This window comes from Charadrius vociferus, unplaced genomic scaffold (assembly GCF_000708025.1).
Source record: "Charadrius vociferus isolate BGI_N301 unplaced genomic scaffold, ASM70802v2 scaffold1039, whole genome shotgun sequence".
Taxonomy (NCBI): domain Eukaryota; kingdom Metazoa; phylum Chordata; class Aves; order Charadriiformes; family Charadriidae; genus Charadrius; species Charadrius vociferus.
In genome coordinates, this window is record NW_009650167.1 from 656,193 (window position 1) to 680,970 (window position 24,778).

The following is a 24,778-nucleotide window of genomic DNA, read 5'->3' on the forward strand; positions in this document are numbered from 1 at the left end:
AGATTCTTATGCTTTAGAAGCAGGATCTGTATGTGTTTTCCAGTAGCGTCCAACATTACAAATCACTTCCATTCTTCTGACCTTTCTTGTCCAATATCCGTGATACTGCTGAAACTTTTTAGAAGCAGGGAAATAAGCTGTGCATAAAAAAAAATAAATCAATCCACCTTTCTACTGCAAGTTACACAGGTATGAGAAAAAGCGTCATCTGGATGATAATCTTATCCCAAGTGTAGCATCATGCATAGCATTTAGACTGTACTTGAATTGCATCTAATTAGTAATTTCAGTGAAGAAAATTTACTCCTGACCCAGTAGCCAAAGAGCAGGATGTTACTGTGTCTCCAGTTAATATACACGCAAACCCAACTTTGTGTTCAAATGGAAAGCAGGCTGAGGAAGAACAGCAACGTCGTAGATATATTTTTTCTTCTCTCAGCTACATGAAATTTATTCCATTTTGCAATTTAAAAAATATACTAGAAGGTCGCCCCTTTTTTTTGGAATAATAATTGATTTTCTAGAACATTGAAACAGCATATCTTCTACAATTCTGTCTGTCGTCTACATTTACAATACAGCTCTTCCAACTCTGAAATTTAACCACAGGTTTGCCAAATTCAGTAAGGCGCTTTGTTTGACTAAAATTCATATTGACAAACATCACACAACTTGTGTAATATCCACCAACTATATGATTAAGGGAATGTCATTCTGCTGAAAACTTCTAGAGCAGTTTACATTGGCAAGTTAACCTTTATTTTATTTTAAGAAGAGTTTGATATTTTTGCATCAGATGCAGAAGGACTAAAGACAAATAGAACGGAAGTGTAAGATTTCAAGCGTGTGGCATTTCCCCCAGGACACATTAGTCAACCTGGCACCTTCCTCTCCAGCTGCCAATGGCATTACTTCCTGTAACTGAACATGATCAGACCTGTTTACCCTCTGTCATTAAGCACACATTAGCAGGCATAAGCCACGTTGTGGGTTTTTTTTTTTTTTTTTTTTTTTTTTCTTTTAAAGTAACTGTCTGCCTCTAACCTTAGACAAGTCCTTCCTAAGCATCACTGTTTGAATCATTGTGTAAAAGCCAGACACGCTCCGCGTCCCCACAGGCTGGGATTGTAATAGTCCAGTCATGAAACAGAAGAGAGACCAGCCTTGCCCACACGCTGCTTGGAGATCAAAATTCTCCTAACACCTTCAGAGGAAAAGAGGCATCTATAGATGCCAAGAAGTGCCACAGGGGGTAGAGGGTAGGATAAAACAGGTCTAGAAGTCCTCATGAGGTTATCACTAAAATATATGGTGATGGAATCTGAGCTATTACCAGTTTTAATATGCTGTTTATTATATGAAAACATATATATGAAAAGAAGTCCAAGGAAAGTAATGAAACACAGTTGCACTCAGTGGCTTGGAGAACAAAACTTGAACAGAGATACAACAGGGATGGCTGAAAGACATCAGAAGAGAGATGAAGGCAGAAGAGAGATGGACATGCTTTCTTTTCATAGCTGCTAGTTCCTCTTAATTATTTTTGTTTCTTTTTCATGGAGAAGTCTATAATGCTATTGCTAAATGTTTCCCCTCCTCCCCCATATTGTAAAATAATAAAATAGTTTTCTAGTTATGTTAAGGTGCTTGTGTTGTCTGGGACATACAAAGAGTAAAGAACATGCTGTCATGCAACTGAGCAAGGGTGGTCTTACTAGATGGAGAAGGATGAGCACGCTTACTGCTCAGAAAGAAAGCATGCCAAGTCAACATAAGAGTAATAAGGAAGTGTTTCAGCTTTAAAATAGACTTCATTAAAGACAAATAGATTCAGTTGCAGATTTTAAGACCTGAGGAACAAATTTCCTTTACTGAACTTCTGCTGAGAGCTCTTATCTGTGTGTTCAGACTGTTTTCAAAAGCTTTCTGTCTGAATAAGGTTTATGAAATAGGTGAAGCGAAAGTGAAGTTCCATGTTGGCTGGAAACATGCCTAGCCTGAGAAGTCCTTGGTACAACTGAGCAAAATTTAGAGATAACACAGACAAAAAAGGGAGAAACAAACAGAACCATGGCAGGAGAATCTGACCAAATAAAACCTAATTGGCTTTCAGTGTGTTTTTCATAGGGAGAAGAAAGTAGTAGTGATGCAGTCTTCTACTCTCACTTTCATCCATGGGAGAAGCTGTGGGGAAGTAAATCCCGAGGAATATGACAAGTTCATTTACACTGAATATGCATAGCATCTTGTGTTTGGATCCTGTAAATTCTGATGTCTTGGATAAAATCAAGCCTTTGTATTGGTTTCAATAATACAGTGCATAAAAGGTTAACACAAATATCTATCCACAAAAACTCCCACAAAAACCTGCAAACACTTCAAAACATGTGGCAAATTTAGACTTCAGTGAGATTTGGGAAAGAAAATCAGTAGCTCTAGCCCTTGTAAAAGAAAATAAAATGCTTGCATTGAGAAGCAAAAATTTAAGTCTCTCTCTCTCTTACTCATGACTTCATCAACTTTTTCTTATGACAGTCATCCACATTCCAAGGAGAATCATTCAAGTTGTGTTCAAGTGTCCAGGAAGTCCTGTGTGGTTATGAAAACTGCCACCAAATGAGGGGCTTTTGTATCTAGCAGTCACGAACAATTCCTAGTCAGGCAGAAGCACTCCAGCATGGATACCAAATCAAGCATTCGAAACCATCTGACAGTAACGTTTAATATGACAGTTGCTATCAAAAGACAACTTTATTGATGAAACACAACCAACTAAATGCAGGACAAAGACGTTTTGGAGACCACAGTGTGAATTTGGTATGAAACACATTTTTAAGGAGCTATACAAAAAGGGGAGGGGGCAGTTATGACAACCAATTTTCTCTGGCAAACTGCTTGGACACAGACTCGTTCATGTAGCAGGCTTAGGAGCTACCCATGCACTGATGCAATATCAACATGCTTTAGTGAGTCCCGTGTGAAGTATTGCAGAAATGGCTACAATCACAGTTCACGCTTATGTTTGAAGAAAAAATTAAATAAAAAGTTAACAACAAATTGCTGTCTATAATACAAAGTGTACTTGTCCTCTACGAAATCACAGGAAGTTCTCCAAGAGGAAAGTTTCTCCCAGTGCAGCTAAGGATTCACAAAGACGTTCTTGGAAAGAGCTGTCAAACATGTCACTTATTTCCTCTCTTAACTCCCTCAGCAGAGGCACTGTGAACTTACCATCTGCATTCAGAATTCTCCCAAAAAGTTTACTCCAGAAATCACTGTCAACAGTCCTAAAACAAATAGAGCAGTTTTCAGTGAAACAGTATGCATACATGACATGTCTGTCAAGATTTCCATTTATATTCAGTACTAAATGCCCTGGGAAAACCAAGCCTGAAATAATAATTTCACTCACATGAGTAAATGTAAAGGAAAACTAGGAATGTTTTGTTGACTTTATATGTGTGGGCCCCTTCATCTTTCTCCACTAGGCTTCTGGATAGTAACTAGACAGGCTGTTTTCACAGGTCTATCAAAAACACTGTTTTTACAGTTGCCTCTTCTAGTGTACCTTACTGTTATCACCATACACATTGAGCCACAGCACTTTTAAATTAAAGCAGGTAGAGTATTCTTTGAGTCAAAGTTGGCAGATTCCCTTAATGAATAAAGGGCAGAGGCAACTCTTATTCCCCCATTTGCAAGTTAAGTTCACAAGTCAATATTAAAAGAAAGCTGCAAGAGAAATAATAATAAAAAAAACTGGCTTACAGCCAGTTTTACTTTCCTTTTTCCTTGCCTTCCAACTGCCAGAGTTCTCTTATAGATAACACTTCAGAGACAATTAATAGGAGTAAATCCCCACTCTCACAGATATACCCACATAACATGAATAAAAAGGTTAACTGACTCATTAAAGTCTCAGAAAACTGATATCAGAGCTAACTTTGTTCTTTTGTCTTTCACTGGAGTCCATAGACTGCACTGCTTCTGACTACTGCAGCACTTTTCTCCCTCAAGCTAGGAGTCACATTGGCTTTTGAACAAGTTATCTGCCTCTGCTTTGTGCAAGTGACTCACAGAACAGCAGCAGCCATAGTCTCAGAAGGAATCTGGCCCGTACTGTTACACTAGTAACCCTTACATTTTCTAAAATAATTAAGTCATACAGAACCTAACAAAACAAAAAGAAAAGGCAAGACTTGAGGCCATTTCCTTCCTGGACTTAGACAAGTAAGAGGCATAGTGGAGGAGCCGACATGTTGGTAAGGATGTCTAGAGTTATGAGTGATAAAAATAGTCCTAAAAATTCAAACACAGCTTCTATATACTACCTCACATAAGCCTGCACAGATGAAGTTTCCTAAAATAGTACAGTGAAAACAGAAAAACTAAAAACACTCCTGGAAGTGAAAAATCTTCAAACCCGTTCTTTAATAATGGTAACATGCTAAAATCCCCTCCCCTGAAAAAAAAAAAAACAAACAAGTTGTCAAACTTCTAGTAATGCTCAAAGACAAAAAAAAAACACCAAAAAACCCACCACACACCACATTCTATCAGAACTCACATTCTACCTTTCCAGGAGTCTTTACTGCAACACTGACTTAAGTGCTTTGCATTCGTTCTCTCAGCTTTTAAGTGGGTTCTGCTTTATTGAGTGCCATTGGCCTTAGAAGAACCATTTTGTGCTTTGCATTGCAATTCTCCGCTGCTTTGCTATTTTGTTGAACTGGTAGTAAAATTAGTGACTCGATCAGTCATTCCACTATCTTTAAGTTTGTTTAATACTTAAAAATAATTAAGTCCTTTTTAAAAAGTTTTCGTAAGATAAGGAGGTTATGGCTGTTCCATGTAACACCAGTCAGCCTTCTAGTAAGAAGCCTTCTTTTTATTTCTTACTGCCTGAGCTCTCAGAACATTCTTTGAGGAAAGTTATCCTGTCAATACAACACTCAAGAAAAAAAACACCCCAAAACAAAAACCACCAACCACACCACAAAACCAACTCCCAAAGAAAAAAAAAAAAAAACAAAACCCCACACACAACCAAACCACCACACTTTCCAAGTCACTTACAGAACTTCCAGCTTCTAGCAAAAAGGACAGAAGTAATATGATCTTTACAAATGAAAAATAGAATTACTGAAAGCAACAGAAAAAAGAATCCTGTGTCTTCACGGGTGTCGCAAGTGTCATTGCCACGCGTGGCTATATTCAAAAGGTAAAGCACAAGACTAATATCCATCAGCCGACTCTTCTTACAGGGAAGTCCTTAATTGTACAGCCTCTTTTGGTGGATGAAGATTCCCTGCAGCAGTAAACTTGCTTGTCAGAGATTACTTGAGAATTTGAGAGCTCAAATTGACTGCAGGAAGTGTCATCAATTAATAAGAGGGAGGCATACTAAGACAGCTATGTGTGAATGGGGAAAAAAATTCAGTGCAGTTTCCTTATTCCTGCATAATGAAATGCCCTGTTTACATTGTTGATAAGACTGTAGCATAACATGTAACTAGAGCACCTATACAAATATTTCTTGGAATTTGTGATATTGAAATTAAGTACAGATGAATAACAAGTCTATAATGCTTTCAGAAGCAAAGCAGAAGACAGGATGGAAAACAGAAATTCCTTACCTGTACTCCCAATTCCGAAGCAAAGTTATAAACTGATGTACCCAAGCAAGTGATGAACCATTACAACGTGGTTCCAGCTACACAGAACTCACGCCCAGGCTTTACCTTCTGCCTCCTTAGTCTCCTCTAGCCCTTCACAGGTCTCACTCCCCTTCTACCCAAGACTGCCTCCAAGTTCTACCTCTATGCAGAATCCTACTTCTTTCAATCCAGTGTCCCCAGCCTTGAATGAAATTCCTTTCCAATTGACCCCTCCCCATAACAGCCAGCCCCATGCTTCCAAACTCAGATTTACTATACCTGCTACTCAGCAACTCCTGCTCCAGTTATCCAGACACTTATTGCTATTTTTCCTCATACCGACATCCTGATCAGGTCCCCAACACCCTCTTCCCACTTTTACAGCTCAGGCCCTGTATGGCTTCATCTGCAGTAGCTCAGTTAAATCTCTTGTAGAATTAATAAATAAATAATAAAATATCAAATTAAAAAAAGACAGCACTTGTCAGAAATCTGTCCCTCTATCCCAACAGAATATCGTAAAAAACATATGTTCTGATAGAAATTAAGCTACAGGAGCCCTATTTTTCAGAGCAGGTCAGATTTACTTAGCTCAAAGATATGCAGTGTTAGAATATCTGTCAGTAGAGCAAAAGCCAATTTCCATCAATGATTTAGTTGCCTTTTTTTTTTTTTAAGTATTTCTGAAACAAAGGCAGTATAACATATGTATTTACTGCCAACCTATAAATCATTGACATTCATCTCTTCAGAGAACAATCACCCTTGGTGATTTTGTTCTTCACAGCCTAGTCCTTTAAGTGATCCTCTGAAGAAAAACCAAAAGCTACTGGGCACAGCATGGCATGCATGGCAAGTACTCAGCAGAAGCCTGCTACAGCCTTGTAACTACTGGTATCAGTCTGAAACAATACAGAAAAAGATATATGCTGCGTAAAGGAAAACATATTTTTTCCCCTGTACACAGCTTAAGATAAGATTTTTTTTTCCCAAAGGTTGAATACAACAAACTGGGAGGTATAAGTAATGCAGGTTGCTAGGGAACTGGACAACTCCAAGGCTGGTAGCAGTTTTTCTTAAAGCAATGGTTATAGAAGTATATCCACACAGTGAGTGTGGCTAATATACCACGATCTTGAATACAGATACCTCAAGTAATTTCTGTCATGAGCAGAGCACTCTGGAAAATCCTTATGAAGTGATAATGCATAAAATTCTGCATGACATGACTAACAAAGTGAACAAGTGTTTACTCTAAGAACAAACAAAGGCTAGATGAAAGCCAAGTAGTCCTATAGCCAAAACACATAGCTAAAACAGAGCAGCAGAAATTAATAGCTGAGGACAATGCACCTTAAATTATAATTTCAAATTATTTTCTTCTTGTGCATGTATACTGTTTCTGCAACTGTTACAGACAGAACCCTGGCATCAAAGTCTTAGTAGCCCTTGAACAGAGCCTAGAATGAAAAATGCAAAAAACCCAGATAATCTCCATTTCTAAAGCAACGTGCTCATGGATTTTTTTTTTCCCCCCTGACCACCCACCCGCTTATAAACTTCTCCACGCTTGGTCTATCAAGTAAAAAGAGAGACTAAAGCAGTCTGGTCTGAAAGGATAGAAAAAGCAAAATCATCTTATCTTAACTGGACTGTTAGGCTCGTATTGAGCTTAAAGTTGTCTCCTACACAGCACTAAGGCTACTATACAATGAACAAGTCTAGTAGCTTCAAAATTTATGTCCCCACAGAACAAATGCTTTCAGCAACAGCAGCACTAAGTTCTAGGTTCTAAGCTTTAAAGATGGTACCACTGTGAAGAAAGCAAAGAAGTTAGAAGTCTGTTCTTTCCCAGCAGCCTCCTCTGCAAAAGGACTTACTTTGATATATTTTGGCTGATTTTCCAGATGGCGTTCTCTTGATAGACCTGGACATGATCCCCAAACAGCATCAAATGGACAATATCTGCAATGCCAACCAAGTCTACCTGCAATCACAAACATCAGAACATTCAACTTCTGTCAACTTCTGCAATCCACTACAGATTTCTGTTTGTGGGGTGGTTTTTTTGTGTCGTCCGTGTCCCCCCCCCCATTTAAATCTGCATTAGTCTTTGTATCAGAATCTTACAGAGACCTGCTAAGCAAGAAAATTTCAAAAAGTAAAATTCTGGTTTTATTGTAGGTTCCTAAACAAATACAGTAGTCACAGCCACTCAACAGCACTGCTAGTCCCTTCACTTAATGCCAGCAATTTACTCAGATGGAAAAATTCTCTTTATTTATTCATCAGAGCTTTCCACAGAGTTTGCAAAATATAACTTCAGAAAATAAAGATTTTGTAAAGGAAACACAGAAACTAAGATGTCCTGCTAAATAGATACCCACCTGATAAGGAAGAGAACTTTTTGCCAGAAGCTGTTGTCCATGAGGGGTCTGAGATATTGGAAAGCTGTCGGGCAAACTTACTCGAGACTGTAATCGCAAATCTAGACTATGAGAGAAGTCCACTATCTTCAGAGCTCTTGTCATCTCATCGTTAGCAAATGGATCACAGATCCTGAGCAAAGGAAGCACATGAAGTATAAGAGTCCAACAAACTTTTTTTTTTTTAATGAAATTACCAGCATAGTGAAGGTGAGTTTTAGCTATGTCAATGCTCCCCTCTGATGGTTAGCTTAAGAACTACTGCTGAAAGGACTGCCCCTGGATGGGGGACCAGCTGGCAGCCTGAAGCTTAGAGATGATACTAGTATCTCCACAGTAAGCAATGGGAAATCCTAAAAGGGTAAGGATGACACTGTTTTGATATTTGCCACAGTTATCTGAAACACTGTTGGTAGAATGGGAGAATAGCATAATGTTCAGCACTTCTCCCTCTCCTTCAAGATCTCAGAATATTTATACAAGAAAGAATTAAGTTTCATAATACTTAAATAAACCTTTCTGAGTCTGCACACTAGGGAAGACAAACAGAAAGGGCAGTCAGGAGCATCGGTATAGATGATGCTGTACTGCCAAGCCAATATAAACAGATCACACTTCTCATTACTATTCTTCTTACATACTTGTATGCTATGCGCATATTTTGTGATTTATACTACGCACTTGTCCTAGGGTAGCTTTTGCTATCTAAAAAAATCCCAAAAAATGTTATCCTAACTTTTTGACAGTTTAGTTTGGTTTGTAATCTCCACAGAGAAATCCAGCAGGAGATATCTAAGTCCATGAAGCCACTGTTAGATCAGCAACTTCTAAAACAGGATGTGTGCAACGTAAGGGATGTGCAAAACAATCCATTGGGGTGTGTGAAGAAAACATTAGAACTTCAGTAGTACATGTATGTACCTTATAAATAATTTATATTAATAAGTTATAAATAAAATATAAAGAAACTATAAATAAAATATATTGGGCTGTGCATGTTAGATTAAATTTATTTTGAACATACACTAAAGTTAATAGCTATTTTTAACATCGGTGAAGACTAAGAAGAGCCTCAGTGAATTTATTCTAATGGAATTATATCCAAATCATTAGACATTCCAAAGTTCCTATCTTCCCACACTTAGTTCACAGATCATATTCCAAGTCATATGTGACTTTGTTAACATAATATGGGAAAGCGCTTGAAGAAGAAAACTAGATATGTGCATCAAGTTACAAGATGAACTGTAGCAGAGGCTGGATATTCCAGTCTCACCTGTCCTTTTTCTTTTAATTTCCAGTTTTTCAGATATGTAAGACCAGAAGGCAAGTTATTTACCAATATCCAGTTAGCTGTCTAGTATATTGGTAAACTAGAAACTTGAGAACACAGGCAATATACTAAACAAAATGGTTTTGCTAAGTTTTACAACATCATTATACACTACTTCTATAGAAATAAAGAAAAGAAAGGTTTATTCTTAAACAAAGTGTTTTCACTATTTTCAGAATACACTGTAGTCTAAAAAAAAAAAAAAAAGGGACTGCAATACCAGTATCCCAACTAAAGAGGAGAAATTACAAAAGCATGTGCGCTGTAGCTTAAACTGAGTATTATATATCCTCCCATATTCATACAAAGAGACGAACCTGTCTCCCAGAAAGAACACCTCTGGACTCAGATCTCCATGGACAATCTCTGCTTTGTGGAGCTTCTCTACCACACCCAGAAGATTATAAACCACCAGTAGGATAACTTCCTCTGCGATGGACTTACAGTCACGAATGACATCCTGAAAACAGGGAATAAACTTGTATCTATATGACATCCTACCTTAGATTAAGTGAAATATTTATAGCTCACCTTTTTCTTATTCATCTGTACAGAGATAACAGTCCTACCCCTAAATTCAGTATAATCAGATTTTGCCCATGATCAGCCCAGCCAGAATTAAAAGAACCATGAGCTCTTAGAAGACACTATTATTCAGAAGTGGACTAAAGATCAGGAGGGGGAAATTGAACTGAAGACTGAAATCACTATTTTATTTGTATCCTATTTATATGCACCAATTTGAAATACACTTAGTCTATTTAAAATGTCAGTCCTTCAGCAAGATACTAAACGCTATGACCTTGCTATAGCTGACTGGGACACTGGAACTCATTGAAAGATGTCAAGTTAAACAAGAGTTTTACATGCAAACCGTGTTCTGGAATAACATGTGGTTCTTGGCTCAGGCCATTTATTACTCATGACTAAAGAAAGTGTGAAAAATTGGTACAAGTTTGTCTCTAAGCACGTGATGTATGAATGAGAAAGCAGCTCTAAAGCTATAATACAGTCCTAATTTGTATATAGATAAAACAAAAGACAGAGGATCTAGATTGCAGGATTAAACATGTGAAACTATCTTCAGCAGTAGCATAATGACAAACAGAACTCACTAATGGTACCTATGCAAGCGTTCATGTCTTCTACAATTGTACTTTATTTATCAGTACTGACCCCAAGCGTGAAGTGATTTATATCCCTGTGCAAAATAGCACAGCCATCTTGATACATGTAACAGCTGCAATTCTCACTGAAGCTTTGGTCAAAGTCAGTATTCAAACGCTCCCGTAACTGAAGCGTGATATAAAAATCCCAAGGCACAGGCTGAGAATACACCTACAAGAAGGTACATAAGAAGAACATTTATTTTTGGAATATAGCAAAAATTGCTCCTCATTATATTCTTCTCATCCTCTTTCTTTCCTCCGCACTTTACCAAGGAAGACATTTTCCACAGTCAGAAACTTTTTGATCTATGTCAACAATTAGAAAGAGAACTTGAAGTAGCAAACTTCACGCACAGAATTCAGAAATTAAGATAAAACTTACTACGTTTTACTTTATATTGGCCGAGGAGATTTTAACGTTTCACACTTCTTGTATAATAACCATCATATGTGTTACCTTTATTGCAAATCCCTTTGCATCCAACTGGGGAAAGTTAGCTGGAATGGCAAAAAACATCTTGTATTCTTCATTGGTCCAGTATTCCCATTTGATAGAGTAAGTCTCATTTCCTGTTATGAAAGTTTACATTCATGAGCTGTCACAGCAAATATACATACCCAGGCAGTTCAAGTCATTCCCCATCTACACCACATGAAACTAGCAAGGGTGAATACAAAGCATATTTCAAACCAATTAGAACATTAATAGATCCCTTGCACTGAAGAGTGTCTGGCATACCTACCTAGCTCAACGTCTTTCTCAATCTCCATGACAGGCAGAGTGCCAGTCTCCAAATGAAAGTCTGGAGAAGCAGTCAGTGATTCTGGCATAGGATCTAAAAGCTTTTTACGCTGTTCAGCGCTCCACAAGAACCGAGTTACATCATCACCTAGGAAGACAAGTAATAGAAACAGATGAGCTGAAACTAGGTGTTGAGTGTCTGTGACTTGATTATATCTGTCAAGAAAAAGCAACCTGAATATTAGAAGCTTTCTATCTGCATACCGATTTACTGCATCAGCTTTCACCAAGTCAATTAATCTCTTTCCAATAGTTTGTTCTGTGAAGTGAACATAACACTCATCTTTGAAACTACCTTACAGACTATCTCATCATGAGGTCTCAATAATTCTACTGTAGTGTCATGTGAAATCTATCTTTCACAAGAAACAAAGCTCTGAATTAGAGTAGCCACATCTGCTCAGCCACAGCCAAATTCAAACTCTTTCTGCAAATTAACACTCCTTTTTTAAATCTACGTTCAGAGTAAGTGATCCGTTTGCAATTTTTAAATGAAGGGCTTTATTGAAATTCACTTCTTTGAATACAGATGGGGCTTTAAGTAAGAAAACAAAGCAAAGTTGGATTCCAACTCTGCTGCTCATTGCAATATTAAGAATTTGATGACTTTTACCTCCTGAAGACACATAAAATAATTACATGTAGGTCTGGGTTTATTCTCCTGCATAGGACAGAGAGAAGAATCATTCAACAGATGGAGTTTATCTGTACAAAACCAAGGTAGTCTGAGAAATGTTGATCTCAAATGATCAGAGTAAAACACAGCAGAACTCAATGGCTTCTACCGATTTCCTCTCCCAAAGACTAAGAATAGTAGTGGGTGACAATATTTTAAACTTTCACAGTACAAAGGTAAGAATCATAGTATCATTACCTACTGTTATATTTATTTGAAGAGCACTGCAGTGAGATATTGCTCAGGAAGTAGTTCCATGAAAGTAGATCCAAGAAATATTGTAGGTTTAAAGCTAAATAGGTGTTCCAATATTTTACATTCACAAACCAATGAAATTTACTGGCATATTTTACGGGAATAAACTGACAGACATCCGAAGTAATTTTTCTGCTCTATGCAGCATTAAGGAGTCCTCAGTAGAATTACTGCATCCAGGTTGAGAACTGCAGTTCTCAGGGACTCAGGGAGTACAGGGAGATGTGCAGAAAGCAAGAAAAAAAGCAACAGGAATGATCAAAAGTTCAAGAAAGGACCACTAGAACATCTGAACAAGTGACTTTTTTTTCTGAACAGAATCCGTAAAGATTCATCATGCTCTAAAGATTAGTGTATATGATAAAAACCAGTGTAAGATCAATCCAAAATATTTCAGCTCTTTCAGTGACAACACTCTTCTAATTGTATTTTCATTTCAGGTCCTGAACAGGCTTCATCACAGAACAGTCTGCAGACACGCAGTAACAGTAACAGTCCTTTCTAGAGTAGATACACTGAGAATTTTCAGATACACGATTTTAACTATTTTAGTTAATAAACTGAAATCAAAGGAGTTAAAGCAGGTTAAACACCTTGAAAACTGTCAACACAACACAAACCTAATTCTACAGGCCAGATTTTGAAGGCTTTTTCTGACCGTTCCTGTTCTAACTGTAATATAAAGTTTTATAACAGAGAGAAACAAAGGGTTTTGGCTAGAAGAAAAAAAAAATTAACTATTTAAGTACCGGTATTGTTTTCCATCAATAGGAAAAATAAACATACTGTGATGCTGCAATCTATTGTGCTGCTAAGTTAAGAGTGAAAATTTAAAACCAAAATTATGCAACTTTCACTAGATTTCAAGTCACATTCACGTTTTTCAACATAGCACTTATATATCACATCAGGAACAGACAATAGATTATATAGAGAAAAAAATCAAAACAAAACATAGCTCGGAAGCTCTCACTACCATCCATAGAATTTTTCATTTCAGAATTTGACCCCATTACTCCTACACACTCCCTGCTTTAAAACCTTAACTTCTCCATCACCTCAATCTTTACATCTTTTGGATGCTGACAAGCCTGCTATACTGTATACCTCACTACTGCTTCTGACAAGGGAGACAAGTTTAGTCACAAGTGAAAGTAATGGGAAATACACAGAAAGCAGAGTAGAACATGGGAAGTACAGAAAAAGCACCACAGTTTAGTGTCAGCTGCAAGTTGTTTGCTGTGAGTGAAACTCAAGTTTAGTACTAACCAGTAATGTTTTCACTGTTACCTCCAGAATCAGGAACCATTTCAGCAGGCAAGCTCTGAGCAAGTTCCAATTTCTCAGGGATATGCAGGTATTTAATAGTAGATATTTGTGTAACAGAGGAAAGAGAAGATCCTGAGGAGACAGAAGAACCTGACGAGCGAGTATCTTCAACGCTTGCTTCCATGATGGGGCTGTAAATAAAGTCATCAACAGTTCAGACGTTCAGAAGATACAGTGGCTAGATAACACCAGCCCAGTGACTACAAAAGAATACTGTGCACTCCCAGACTTCATGTTAAAGAAACCCTTTCCCATACTTAGTAGAAAGCCAATAGTTATGTCAGAGCTTCATTTTAGCTTCAATGATTGTTTACACGCAGAATCTTAGTCCACAGATTAATTTTATCTTCTCTCCCATTGACTATAACTGCTTCAACAGAAGACATACTGAATGTTTATTACTTCATTAGCTACCAAAATTCAGACCTACAGTGCTTTTAAAGCAGTGAAGGGTTGGGTGGGAAATAAATCTTGCTCTTCCTCCCTAATTATAATCAGCATGGCTTCCCAGGGAACTTGTCAAGTAAACAAACACCTTCAGCATGGTATACCAGTTTACATACTAACAGCTAGCAAATCAAACTCAGTTCTAAATTAAGAAAACACCATACAACAGATGCTTTTTTTCTTTACAGTGATAAGAAACAGCAGGTGGTTTGCCAGTTTTCTTCTTCTAGCTTTTATCCTCTGTAGAACAAATCTAAGCCATAATCACAGATACATTTCATATGCTAAAATAACTACAGAAGCATACAAGTATAAAAGGAACTGACGATTCTGCTTTTAATTTCTGGTTACAAAGACCAAATGTGTTTATTAATTTATATGTAAGTTATTTGGTAGAAAAAGCAGGGAGTTAAGTCCTACAGCAGTAATGCTGAAAAGCCAAGTTGGCTTGCTATTACCTCTGAAATCTGCCCAAGGCAAAATGGACCCCAAGCTAGAGAAATGGCTGTCTTCAGTATATTCTAATCTCTTCAGCAAATTATTTCTTCAACAACAGAATAGTAAAACCACAAGAAATGAAAGACACACAGGAAAAGGGGCTTAAAATGCTTTGCTGTTAATTACCTCAGTTTTTTTACACAAAGAGCTTCATTGTACGCTCCCTCACAAACCAGTGTTTCCTGATTCAGAGGTGCGCTTTTAGATTCTGGACAGTCTTCCTTCAGAATACTCTGTGGAAAAGCAGGATCTGGGATTCTCTGAGCTACTACCCCATGAAAGGGTGTTGAGGCCAGATGAGCAGCCCTAACAAAGTCACATGTGTCTTCTGGATTGGCACAAAGGGTTTTGTGCTTGTAGGAGCCTGTCACAATTGCATCTTCAGTCAAAGGTTCAATTCCATTCAGATCATCCTGAAAAAAGGAGGAAGAAACAGTGAAAAGCTTGTAGATTTTATGACAAATTTTCTTTCAATTTATGTAAAAGCTGAATGTTTCTCTCCCCCTTCCTTCCTCCCCACCACCTTCCAACACAAATCTGACAGTCTTCATGTACTCTACATTTATATTGCCCATTCAAATTGAGTAATTGAACGCTAAGTGTAATACAGTTGCATTTTTTTCCCCAATGATAAAGGGTAGCTTTGTTACCCTCTAGAGTGCTGGAAAGCTGCCATGAACTGTTAAAGGCTACTTATTATCTACCATCCCAGAAGTGCATTTCAGTTCAATTATAAGTACATTAAAGTGTTCAGTAAAATGTTTGTCATTGAAGACACATAGAACATGTAAAGCAGAACTATGCAGTTATCCAGACTCACTCTAGAACCAAAACCATGATGTTTACCATGCTTAACCCTGATATTTCATATTGTAACTGTAATAAAATCCTTCTCAGCTCAGAATAAAATCCTCTCAATTCAACCAGTCTAAAGGTCTATTGCAGAATGCAGTAACTAAGTCCTTTAGTGCAACAGCAACTACCACCTCCACTGAAAGCTTTACAAACACCTGAAAAATTGCCAGGTAAAGACACACAGCTTAGGAAACTAGATACAAAGGTTTAAGGGAGTCAAGCACATGGTACTCTTGGTGAGGAACACAGGAGCCGAGATGCTTGTTTGGATGCATGGCAAGAAAGTGGATGAAACAGGAGGCTGTGTTTAAGAGTGCAACTCTTCATCACACAAAGTTTCAGCATGAACAATCCTGGCCACTAATTAGTTGCTTAAAATTTGGAAGACTCCTTACCATCACCTCTGTATTGGCCACATTAAAGCCTAATAGAAACATGAAATTTCCAGTGTAACCTTAACATCACCCAATTCAAGTATTGCCATGCTAGACAGAAGTTTAGAATCCCTGTTTATCACACATTATGTCAGTCCAGCCAATCTCACTCAGTTCAACAGCAGTACATTCTATGGTGGTTTCTCCTTGACACAAAATCTGCGCTAGGGTAAATTGTTTCCTTACACAGGCTTCTGGTGGTATGTTTTCTTTTGCATTTAGAGAATCTGAAGGTTTCCGAACAGCAAGAGGGCGTCGGGCACTTTTCTGTATACGATCTGCAGAACAACTACAATAAAGTTACATTCCATTAAATATTTGTTAGAGTAGCTTCCGATCTTCAACAGAGATTCCTCTCAAGAGTTTAAGTCTACTGACAATTTCAATCTACCACTTTCTACTACGGAACTACCAGTAAACTGCAATATATACAGCTCTCCAGAACAAAGAAAGTACATAAAGAAGCTTAAATAGTAGTAGATTGAGGAGGAACAACAGGACAGTATTTCATTATCATGGACTTCCCAAGCAGAGTAAATAAAAAAACAAAAAATACAAATATAAATAAAACAAAAAAACACCCCACATCCATAGAAGAAAGAGTACTGTATTTCAACTGCTACAGGGAATGGTTCAATACTTCAGTTTTCCCTCCCTCTGAAGTCTAGGTCTTGAGTAATTCTACCTTATATTCTGATTTGCCAAAGTAGAGGATTCATCAAATACGGAGAAAAATGTAGCAGAGTCTGGTTGGGGAAGGAGACCTGCATCTGTAAATTAAAACCAATAGGCTCTATTATATCAACAGTGTATCCAATGCTACTTAAAAAACTTAATACACAGTCTTAAAAATACCAGTCCTAGCAGGACGTTACAAAACTGACATTTAAAAGAAACATATTAAAAAAGGCTTGGTTTCATCATGTTAATGAACCACACTTTTACCACCATATTATGTTAGCTAGCTTGCGCTTTTTAGGATGTGCTTCAGAATCCGTACCTTTTTTTGCAGGACTGGCCTCATCTCTCTGTTTCTCCTGTTCATCCTCAGAGTCTGAAAACACATTTCCCCTTTGTGTATCTGGGCATACGTCAGGAGACTGCATAAACTCTGTCAACAATAACAGTAGTCAATTGAGGTCAAAAGTAAATTTCTTCAGCACATGCCCTTCCCAACAACAAAACTGGATATATAATATCTGATTGTATTCCTCTACCAAATCCTCTGAGGAAAAGAGACTTAAAATAGTATCAGTCTTAATGTTAAACACTTACAGATTTTATTAAGACCGCATGTATGAAAGTATGAAAAAAGCTCTTCAGCTATCAAAAGAAAAATGCTCTTCTGCTTGAAAGTCCTTTCAAACAGTGACAGTTCTCAGACCTCAGATGCTCGGTCTTTTGCTGAATATGGCTAAAAGCACTACTAGCATGTTCTCATTTTCATTCTTCTAATCCACCTAGACTTTTTTTTTAGTTTGTTGCAGTCTTGCCATTCATATAAGAGAACACTCCCCTTTAACACAGCCTTCTCCTCAATGGTAAAAAATTCAAATACTTACCCTCAGAACAAGATGGTTTATGTAGTTGAGCATCTTCAGAGGCCTGGAATTCACTGTGAAGAAGATACAAACTTGTTTCTTACATTTTACACACCGTCACAAAACACAAGTGAACTTTGTAAAAAAGGCAGCCCAAGCTGACACATGCTACTTCTAACAAGTTAAGATCCCTCAGACACATGATTGAAAATAAATAACGACAAATTACAGATTGTGGTTACATACTGATGCATAAGGGTATATTCCATTCTGCTTGCAGAAACAGGCTGTTAGTGATCCATGTTACTCATAACTAACTATCCCCACAAATTTTCTCATTGCTAGCAAAGAAAATCCTGTATTACCTTTGCAACTGAGGCTGTTTCTCCCCAACTTCTGTTGCACCGGAAAAAGCAAACCCTTGCAGTCCCAAAGGTGGTGAAGCTTCTATTATCTCTGTTGGCTGTAGAAATAAAACTATATTTTGGTTCTACAGCAATGGAATCACAAGCCATACAACAAGGTTCCAAGAATATTATTACAATCCTGTGTAGGTTGTTAAAGCCTTGATGTCTTTAGCCATTTTAATTTGTACTTAATTTACTTGCATGAAAAAAGTCAATTGTTTGCTTAGTGTAGTTAAAATACATCATTTTATTATTTGCAACTGTATATAACTTCCACAGGTTATACTGCAACTATTGAAGACATACACAAGCAGTCACATGGCTTACACTAAATTCACAACACTTTGTATTTCATTATTTAAAATATTTACTACTAAGGCATTATTTAGGAAATAGGGAAGGGGGCGGGTGGGAAGAGAGAGAAAGAGGAAACATACTTTATTAACCCAATAGATGAAGTTGGGAAAAGAAAAAGCTTTAAAATAATTAACTTTTGCTTGTTATTTGCAACCCATAAGAAAACTGAGGTTTAAATGCTACCTACCAAAGACAGACCAAAGTATACTTGCCTGAAAGATATTCTGCTCAAGACTTGTCTACATAGAAGAGGGAAAGAAAAGAATCTAACATGTAGCAGAGCATACTACTGTCTATAAAACTTGGAGATGAATCAGATATGGCTCTGTGTACTGGTCTTGGCTGGAATAGAGTTAATTTTCTTCATAGTAGCTGGTATAGTGCTACATTTTGGATTTTTGACCAAAATAACATTGATAACACACTGATGTTTCAGCTGTTACTGAACAGTGCTTACACAGCATCAAGGTCTTCTGTTCTTCATGCTGCCAACCCAGTGAGTAAGCTGGAGGCGCACAAGTTGGGGACACATCTCTGCAGCTGACCCAAAATGACCAAAAGGATATTCCATACCATATTACATCATGCTCAGCAACAAAATATGAAGGAAAGGGGGAGGTTTAGAATGATGGCATTTGTCTTCCCAAGTAACCGTTATGCACGACAGCCTGCTTTCCTGGAAATGGCTAAACATCTGGCTGCCAATGGGAAGTAGCGAATTAAGTTCTTATTTTGCTTTGCTTGCATGCACAGCTTTTGGTTTACCTACTGAACTGTCCTTATCTCAACCCATGAGTTTTCTCACTTTTATCCTTCTGATTCTCTCCCCCATCCCACTGAAGGGGAGTGAGCAAGCAGGTGTGTGGTGTTTAGTTGCCTACTGGGGTTCACCTATACCACTTTGCAACCCTTCGCTTCTCTCCCTATTTCCAGCTTCTTCCCCATCTTCTTTTGCACTACAAATTCTCTGCATAAAAGGAAACCGCACACAAATAGAGCTTAAGAAAGAGCAATTTTCCCATAAGCATTTGGTCATACCTTTACTTAAGAAAACATACAAGTTTATACCTTAACATATGGTATCTTGTCCAATTGTTAAATAACTTAACACTTGAAGTTTTGTAGTGTTACTTTACAAGTCTTTGATTTACACTCCTATAGCAAAATGATGGCTTGCAGACAAGTGAGGGAGAAGAAAAGAAATATTTCTCTGAGCATTCATTTACCAAGTGATGTATGTGTACAATAGACTGAAGCATTCTTTCAAAAAAGTTTTTAAAGTGTTAGCCAAAAAGAAACATATTAGAGACTGTTCCTCCTTTTGTACTTTTTGTTAAAATAGTAGCTACTTGTAAAAGAACAGTTAAATGAGGACAATACTTGTTCCCGTGGTTGTTGCCGTTTGTCATCTTCTTTCTTCTTTAATTTCTTCTCCAGCTCCTCAATTTTCCTTTGTAGTTCTTCCTTCTTCTGTGCTATGGCCTGCATCTCCTCTAAGGAAGAAAGCTTATAAGGCACAACGCATATTTCACATGCAATCTTTGGCTAAAGCCTAAATTATTTTTAAAGGGGCTAAAACCTCTGGTCTTCTTTCCCCATTTCACAGCTTACATGTAAAGCTGTCAGATATGTTACTTTCTACACCTCAGAGCAGTTAAATAACTACTCCAGTAGAAAAAAGAAAAGCAGCTGCAATAACAGACAGATGTATGCTGATAAGTAGTAAGCATAATTTTATAATTTCATCTCAATGTCTTATGTCATCCCATTTTGAAGCACACCTTCAGTTTTCTTTTTTGCTTTCTTTCTGTAGATTTCAGCTCTGATCTCTTCCAAAGAAAACTCTTCGACTCCAGCATAAACTTTATCTTTACAGTACATCACCACCTCTTTCTTTTCTTGAGTATCCTGCTGATGATTTTGCACTCGCTGTAGGGGGTCCTCCTCTTTCTCAGGTTTGCGAGCACTTAAAACATGGTTTATGCTGGGTTCAATTTTGCAGGGAGTCCTGAAAAAGAAACACGCAGTTATTACTTAGATTACTTTGCGGTAACACAGAAAAGCAAGCATGGGAGAGAAAACAGCTAATTTCAGAATCTAGTTGTACAATAGTCTAAAAATATTCTGTTATGTTTATAGAAAAAACAAGAAAAATGGAATAATAGCACATAAGACAAGCACACCAACTCAGAATTTTGTAATAAAAAAAGCCCCTGCCCCCCCCGCCCCAAATCCCCAAAGTATTAATAAGGCCCAGTCAAGAGCAAATAAATGATACTCAACTGCTGTGCATTCTGGAGCAGAATCTATGTTTACTCTAGCTCCATTAATCTGTGTGACCACACAGGTGACAAGTCCCTAATCATCCTACAAAAAAGAATTTATCAGGCAGGATTGAGGGGGCAGGGGTGGCACCATGGGGCGAGAATGAGCAGGACTTAAAAATGAAAAGATCTTGGACTAGATTAAGCATGGCATTTTAGGTCAAGAAAAAAAAGGGAAGATTTAAGATGCAATAAGAGGGAAATTTGGTCCAGGAGAATGTTTTGCATGCTGAGTGACAGAAATGAAATGCCCTATTACAAAAAAAAAAACAAAAAACACCCACCCCCAATTGCTGTGCAATGAAAGTAGTCAGTAGCAGTCAATTTCTTAGCTTGAAAGTGATTTCTGAAAGTGCTACAAGCCAATTTCAGGAGAGAGGAACCAGAATTTGTACAGTTTTACAGATACCAGTAATCCAGATGACTCCAGCAATTATCTGTACCTCAGATGATCTGAACAACAGACCTTAAAAAAATGCGTTAACTGTGGTCTGGGCAGATAGTTCAAAAGAAAACACAATGCACAATTCCAAGACTTCTGGTTTGTTTTGCATGTGAATAGACTCACAACCCTGAAACTATCTGGGAGATTATGAGGCACACAGGCACTCCTAATGGTTGGGGTTTGTTGGTTTTTTGTTTGTTTGGTTGGTTGGTTTTTTTTTCCCCAAGCATTTTTTGTGATGAGGGCTTATTACCAAGATCACTACAGGGTCCTTCTACCCAGATTTCTGGATAACAACTGATGGCATGATTTGCATCCTGTTTACACAGTTTCAGACTTGATTTGGTTGATGACCATGGCATCATGAGGAAATGGACTCAGAGGCAGAAAAAAATAAATCTGCTTTTAAACATTCAACTGCATTGCATAAAACTACATACAAACTCCCTGCTCAAGTTGCTTACAGCAGATTTAGCATGATGTTCAGTTCCCACACACTCCTTCCTTTCCCCAGTATAAAAAGATGCTGCCTTCTGTAAATAAGCCTTCATCCTAGATACCACCATGTCAAGATATTTAATTCTGTGGTATCACTGACTTTCAGGAGCAAGAAGTAGTTTAAGAGATTAGACAGAAACTTAATTTTTTATGTGTTCTTAAAGTTATGACATGTTCTTGATCAGAGCTGTTCTGCAATCTACATGCAACATACAAAGCCCACAGGAAAAAATCCATGCTGTCAGCCACCTTTCAGCATTCTTTGGTTATATGCAATTCAGAGCCATGGAAGCTGTCTGTAATATCAAACGTTCTTTTCCACTTCTCTCTTATGAAGAGCCTATGGATTCTATGGCCACCATTAGCCACAGAAAAAGAAAGGTAAGCAGCTTTGCAAAATAATGCATTTTCCTCTGCTCTAACAAAACAGAGCAACCCCGTCTCCTGGGATTTATCAGCATTTCAGTGAGCACCGTACAAACAAGAAGGTAATTTCAGGCAAAACAGCATACTCCTCCGTGACCCAAGCAACACTGTCGTCATGGAAACTTTGATAGCTTGTTTCAGAATAAAAAAAATAGATCAAGTACAGCATTCCCAAGATAGAGGAAAACAGCAATAAGCTTCTCTCAATTCAGGGCTGCTTCACAGCAAACAGCATCCTGAGAGAGGTAACTGTTTTTGTGTAAACACACTGACTTAAGCTATTAAATTAATTAGCATATATAAATATGATATAGGCTCCCACGTAATGAGCAGTGATAGTCAAATACTTCCCATGTCCTTATGCACCCTCAGCCATTAAGCTAAAGCACAAAGCTTCCAGGTTGACAGATTTTAAATTTTTGTAGATCCAGAGGTTTAGACTATTTGGCAAAACAAGTCAGAATCTTATGAAGCAGCTTTGATAGCTTCAAACACAATCCCTATTTCAAACTGAAGACTCACATGACTTGCTGCTGAGCTGTCTCTTCCACATACGGGGTGAAACTGGGCAGTGGGCAGGGCACTTCTGTACCAGAACTTGCACTGCTGCGAGGACGCTGATAAAGAAAAAGATGATGTTAACAGCTTAAAGGTTCATTTTTAGACTCTACATTTCTCTATACTCTTATCTCCCTTTTCCCAGTGTTTGGCTCATTTGCAGTTTTTGTTTTTGAAAAAAAATTAAACCTAATAGACTTTTCCAAGATTAATTTACAAGTCCGTTCTGACACATCGAGGGTTACAGACCATCAGCTGAGCACTAGCACCTCAAAAAAGCAAGACACACTCTTCCTGCCTGTCCTCATCATTACCTAGTTTCTGTTACTCTGAGGGAATGCTGGTCAAGCAGGGCATTCCAGTTGCTCCTCCTTTTTGTTTGTTTTCCAGAAATGCTATAGTCCTCATTTTTCAACCAAGACTGATCCAATTCTATGACAACATTCCTTCTGCTGTCCACCAAGAACCTCCAAGACTTCTCAATTTTCCCTCTCAGAGGCCATTCCAACACCACAAAAATCCCTTAACTGCTTCCGGGGTCCATTATTTAAGAGAAGACAGATGGAATTTAGTCTGACAACACGCTACTCTCATCTGCCTATTTGAAATTCCCCTAGACTATCAAGCAGAAAAAGTTAGGGATACTTCAAAAAGTAAGTTCTCTTTTCCACCATTTTTCAAACTGTGTACTTGGCCATCTTCACACTGGCAATAAGAGAGAAGCCTCTTTCCTCTGTGTAGCTTTTAATATCTCAAAGCATTTGCAAAAGGTTATTCTTTGACTGTAATACAAGCCAGAATGAGCATCACACTTCAGTGAAGGGGAAACAAACATCCTCAACTCTTCTGATAGTTGCAGGGTTTTAAATTTTTTTTTATAATTAAATCTAACAAATTTCATTAAAGGGGGAACAGAGAGAACACTAAGGACAGACATTAAAAGAATACAGAAGGCTTTGGGGACCAGAATGAATGTGTTAAGCAGCCTAAACCAAGGCAACTGATAAAAGAAGTTTTACATTAATAATTCCTCCTTCTCATTCTTCTCAGCCAAATGAAATCTGTGATTTACTGAACTTTTCCATTCACTTAAAGTTGCTTTGTATCTTGTAGTAATTATTCCTGGAGTTTCCATGAATTTCAGCCCATTTGCTTCCCTCCTCTCCTAGTTTTTGTTTCTAAGCCTCACTTAAAACAATTTCTATATTGAGAAGTCAAAAATATTTTTATCATCTGATTACTTTCTATTCTTCCACTCCTATCTACAAAGGACAGGGGAACACTGGGGGTTATCTAAGGACCTATGAAATGAACTTGATTTCACAGGATTAGTTTCCTTCAGATAGTGCCTTGGATCATTTCTCTAGAACAGCTTGAACACCTGTATCACGGCTGTTTATTTTTCTGTCTCCAGCACTAGTTTAAACCATTGCAGCCTACTTTTTGTCATCCTGTTGTCAGGATAAATATTCCTTTGATACAGTAGTTCTTCAATTCTTTTGATCTCCACTCTTCTGTCTTCCTCGCAAGCACTTCAAAACAGACTTGCAGAATCCTGTACACGCCTTATTTTCATAAGGAGATAGGCAACAAGTTCTTCTTTCAGGTGGTATTGTAGCATATCAATTTAACTCTTTCTCTTCTTTCTTACATTATTAACTAATACCTGGCTTCTCTCCCTTTCTTTGGCTAGTGTTTTCCCTCTTACATTCCTTTTCTGCCCTCCCAACAGTTTGGTAGGCCATCTCCACCAATTTTTCTGGTTAGCAAGAATTATAATTTCTTGATTTAAGAACTCTAAGGTGTTTTTTAACTTATTCTAGCAAGACCAACTTGCTACACTGGAACAGGTTACACATAGCCAGAGACTCTTTAGAAATAAGCTAGGAAGATCTGCAGTTACAAATAGACACAAACCCCAGGCAAGGGAAAAAGAGTATGACCTTTGTCTCAGGCATCAGAAGTAGTCATCAGCTTACACACAACTTCCTCTTTTTTGCCAGTCTATTTTGAGACTCCTTACCCTGCCAGAGTTCCAAGGTCCTGCACTTAGTTCATTCTCCTTGGCCCTTGGAGCTGGAGGTGCTGTCCATGGCTGTGGTGTAAGTACAGGAATCTCAGGTCCAGAAGCTGAATTTTCATCAAACACAGCAAAACCCGGATTATTTGAAAGCTGCTGAGAAGTTAGAGTCTGGAAGCTTCTGGTTTGGTTCGTGGCTATAAGCAAAAATATTTATGCAAATTAACATTTAACTAGCACACTCAAGTGCAAATTCCACAACAAGGTTTAACTCTTCCAATAATATGTGGTTTCAGCAACTGGATGTACCTTTAAGTGCAT

At 37.8% G+C, this 24,778-nt stretch overlaps 1 protein-coding gene across 1 annotated transcript in view; it reads right to left on the minus strand.

Annotated features, from left to right (window-relative positions):
• Positions 1 to 2,966: 2,966 nt before the first annotated feature.
• BUB1B (BUB1 mitotic checkpoint serine/threonine kinase B) overlaps positions 2,967 to 24,778 on the minus strand; it is a 26,419-nt gene continuing 4,607 nt past the window's right edge. The window contains 19 exon segments of the mRNA XM_009892448.1: positions 2,967 to 3,287; positions 7,538 to 7,644; positions 8,045 to 8,216; positions 9,734 to 9,876; positions 10,593 to 10,754; positions 11,043 to 11,155; positions 11,329 to 11,475; positions 13,609 to 13,778; positions 14,719 to 15,005; positions 16,068 to 16,170; positions 16,567 to 16,651; positions 16,882 to 16,962; positions 17,444 to 17,496; positions 17,788 to 17,885; positions 19,567 to 19,679; positions 19,968 to 20,194; positions 22,402 to 22,496; positions 24,461 to 24,654; positions 24,720 to 24,778. The exon segment at positions 24,720 to 24,778 is cut by the window's right edge and continues 141 nt beyond it. Coding sequence (XP_009890750.1) covers positions 3,098 to 3,287; positions 7,538 to 7,644; positions 8,045 to 8,216; positions 9,734 to 9,876; positions 10,593 to 10,754; positions 11,043 to 11,155; positions 11,329 to 11,475; positions 13,609 to 13,778; positions 14,719 to 15,005; positions 16,068 to 16,170; positions 16,567 to 16,651; positions 16,882 to 16,962; positions 17,444 to 17,496; positions 17,788 to 17,885; positions 19,567 to 19,679; positions 19,968 to 20,194; positions 22,402 to 22,496; positions 24,461 to 24,654; positions 24,720 to 24,778 — 2,599 coding nt within the window. The 3' untranslated portion in view covers positions 2,967 to 3,097.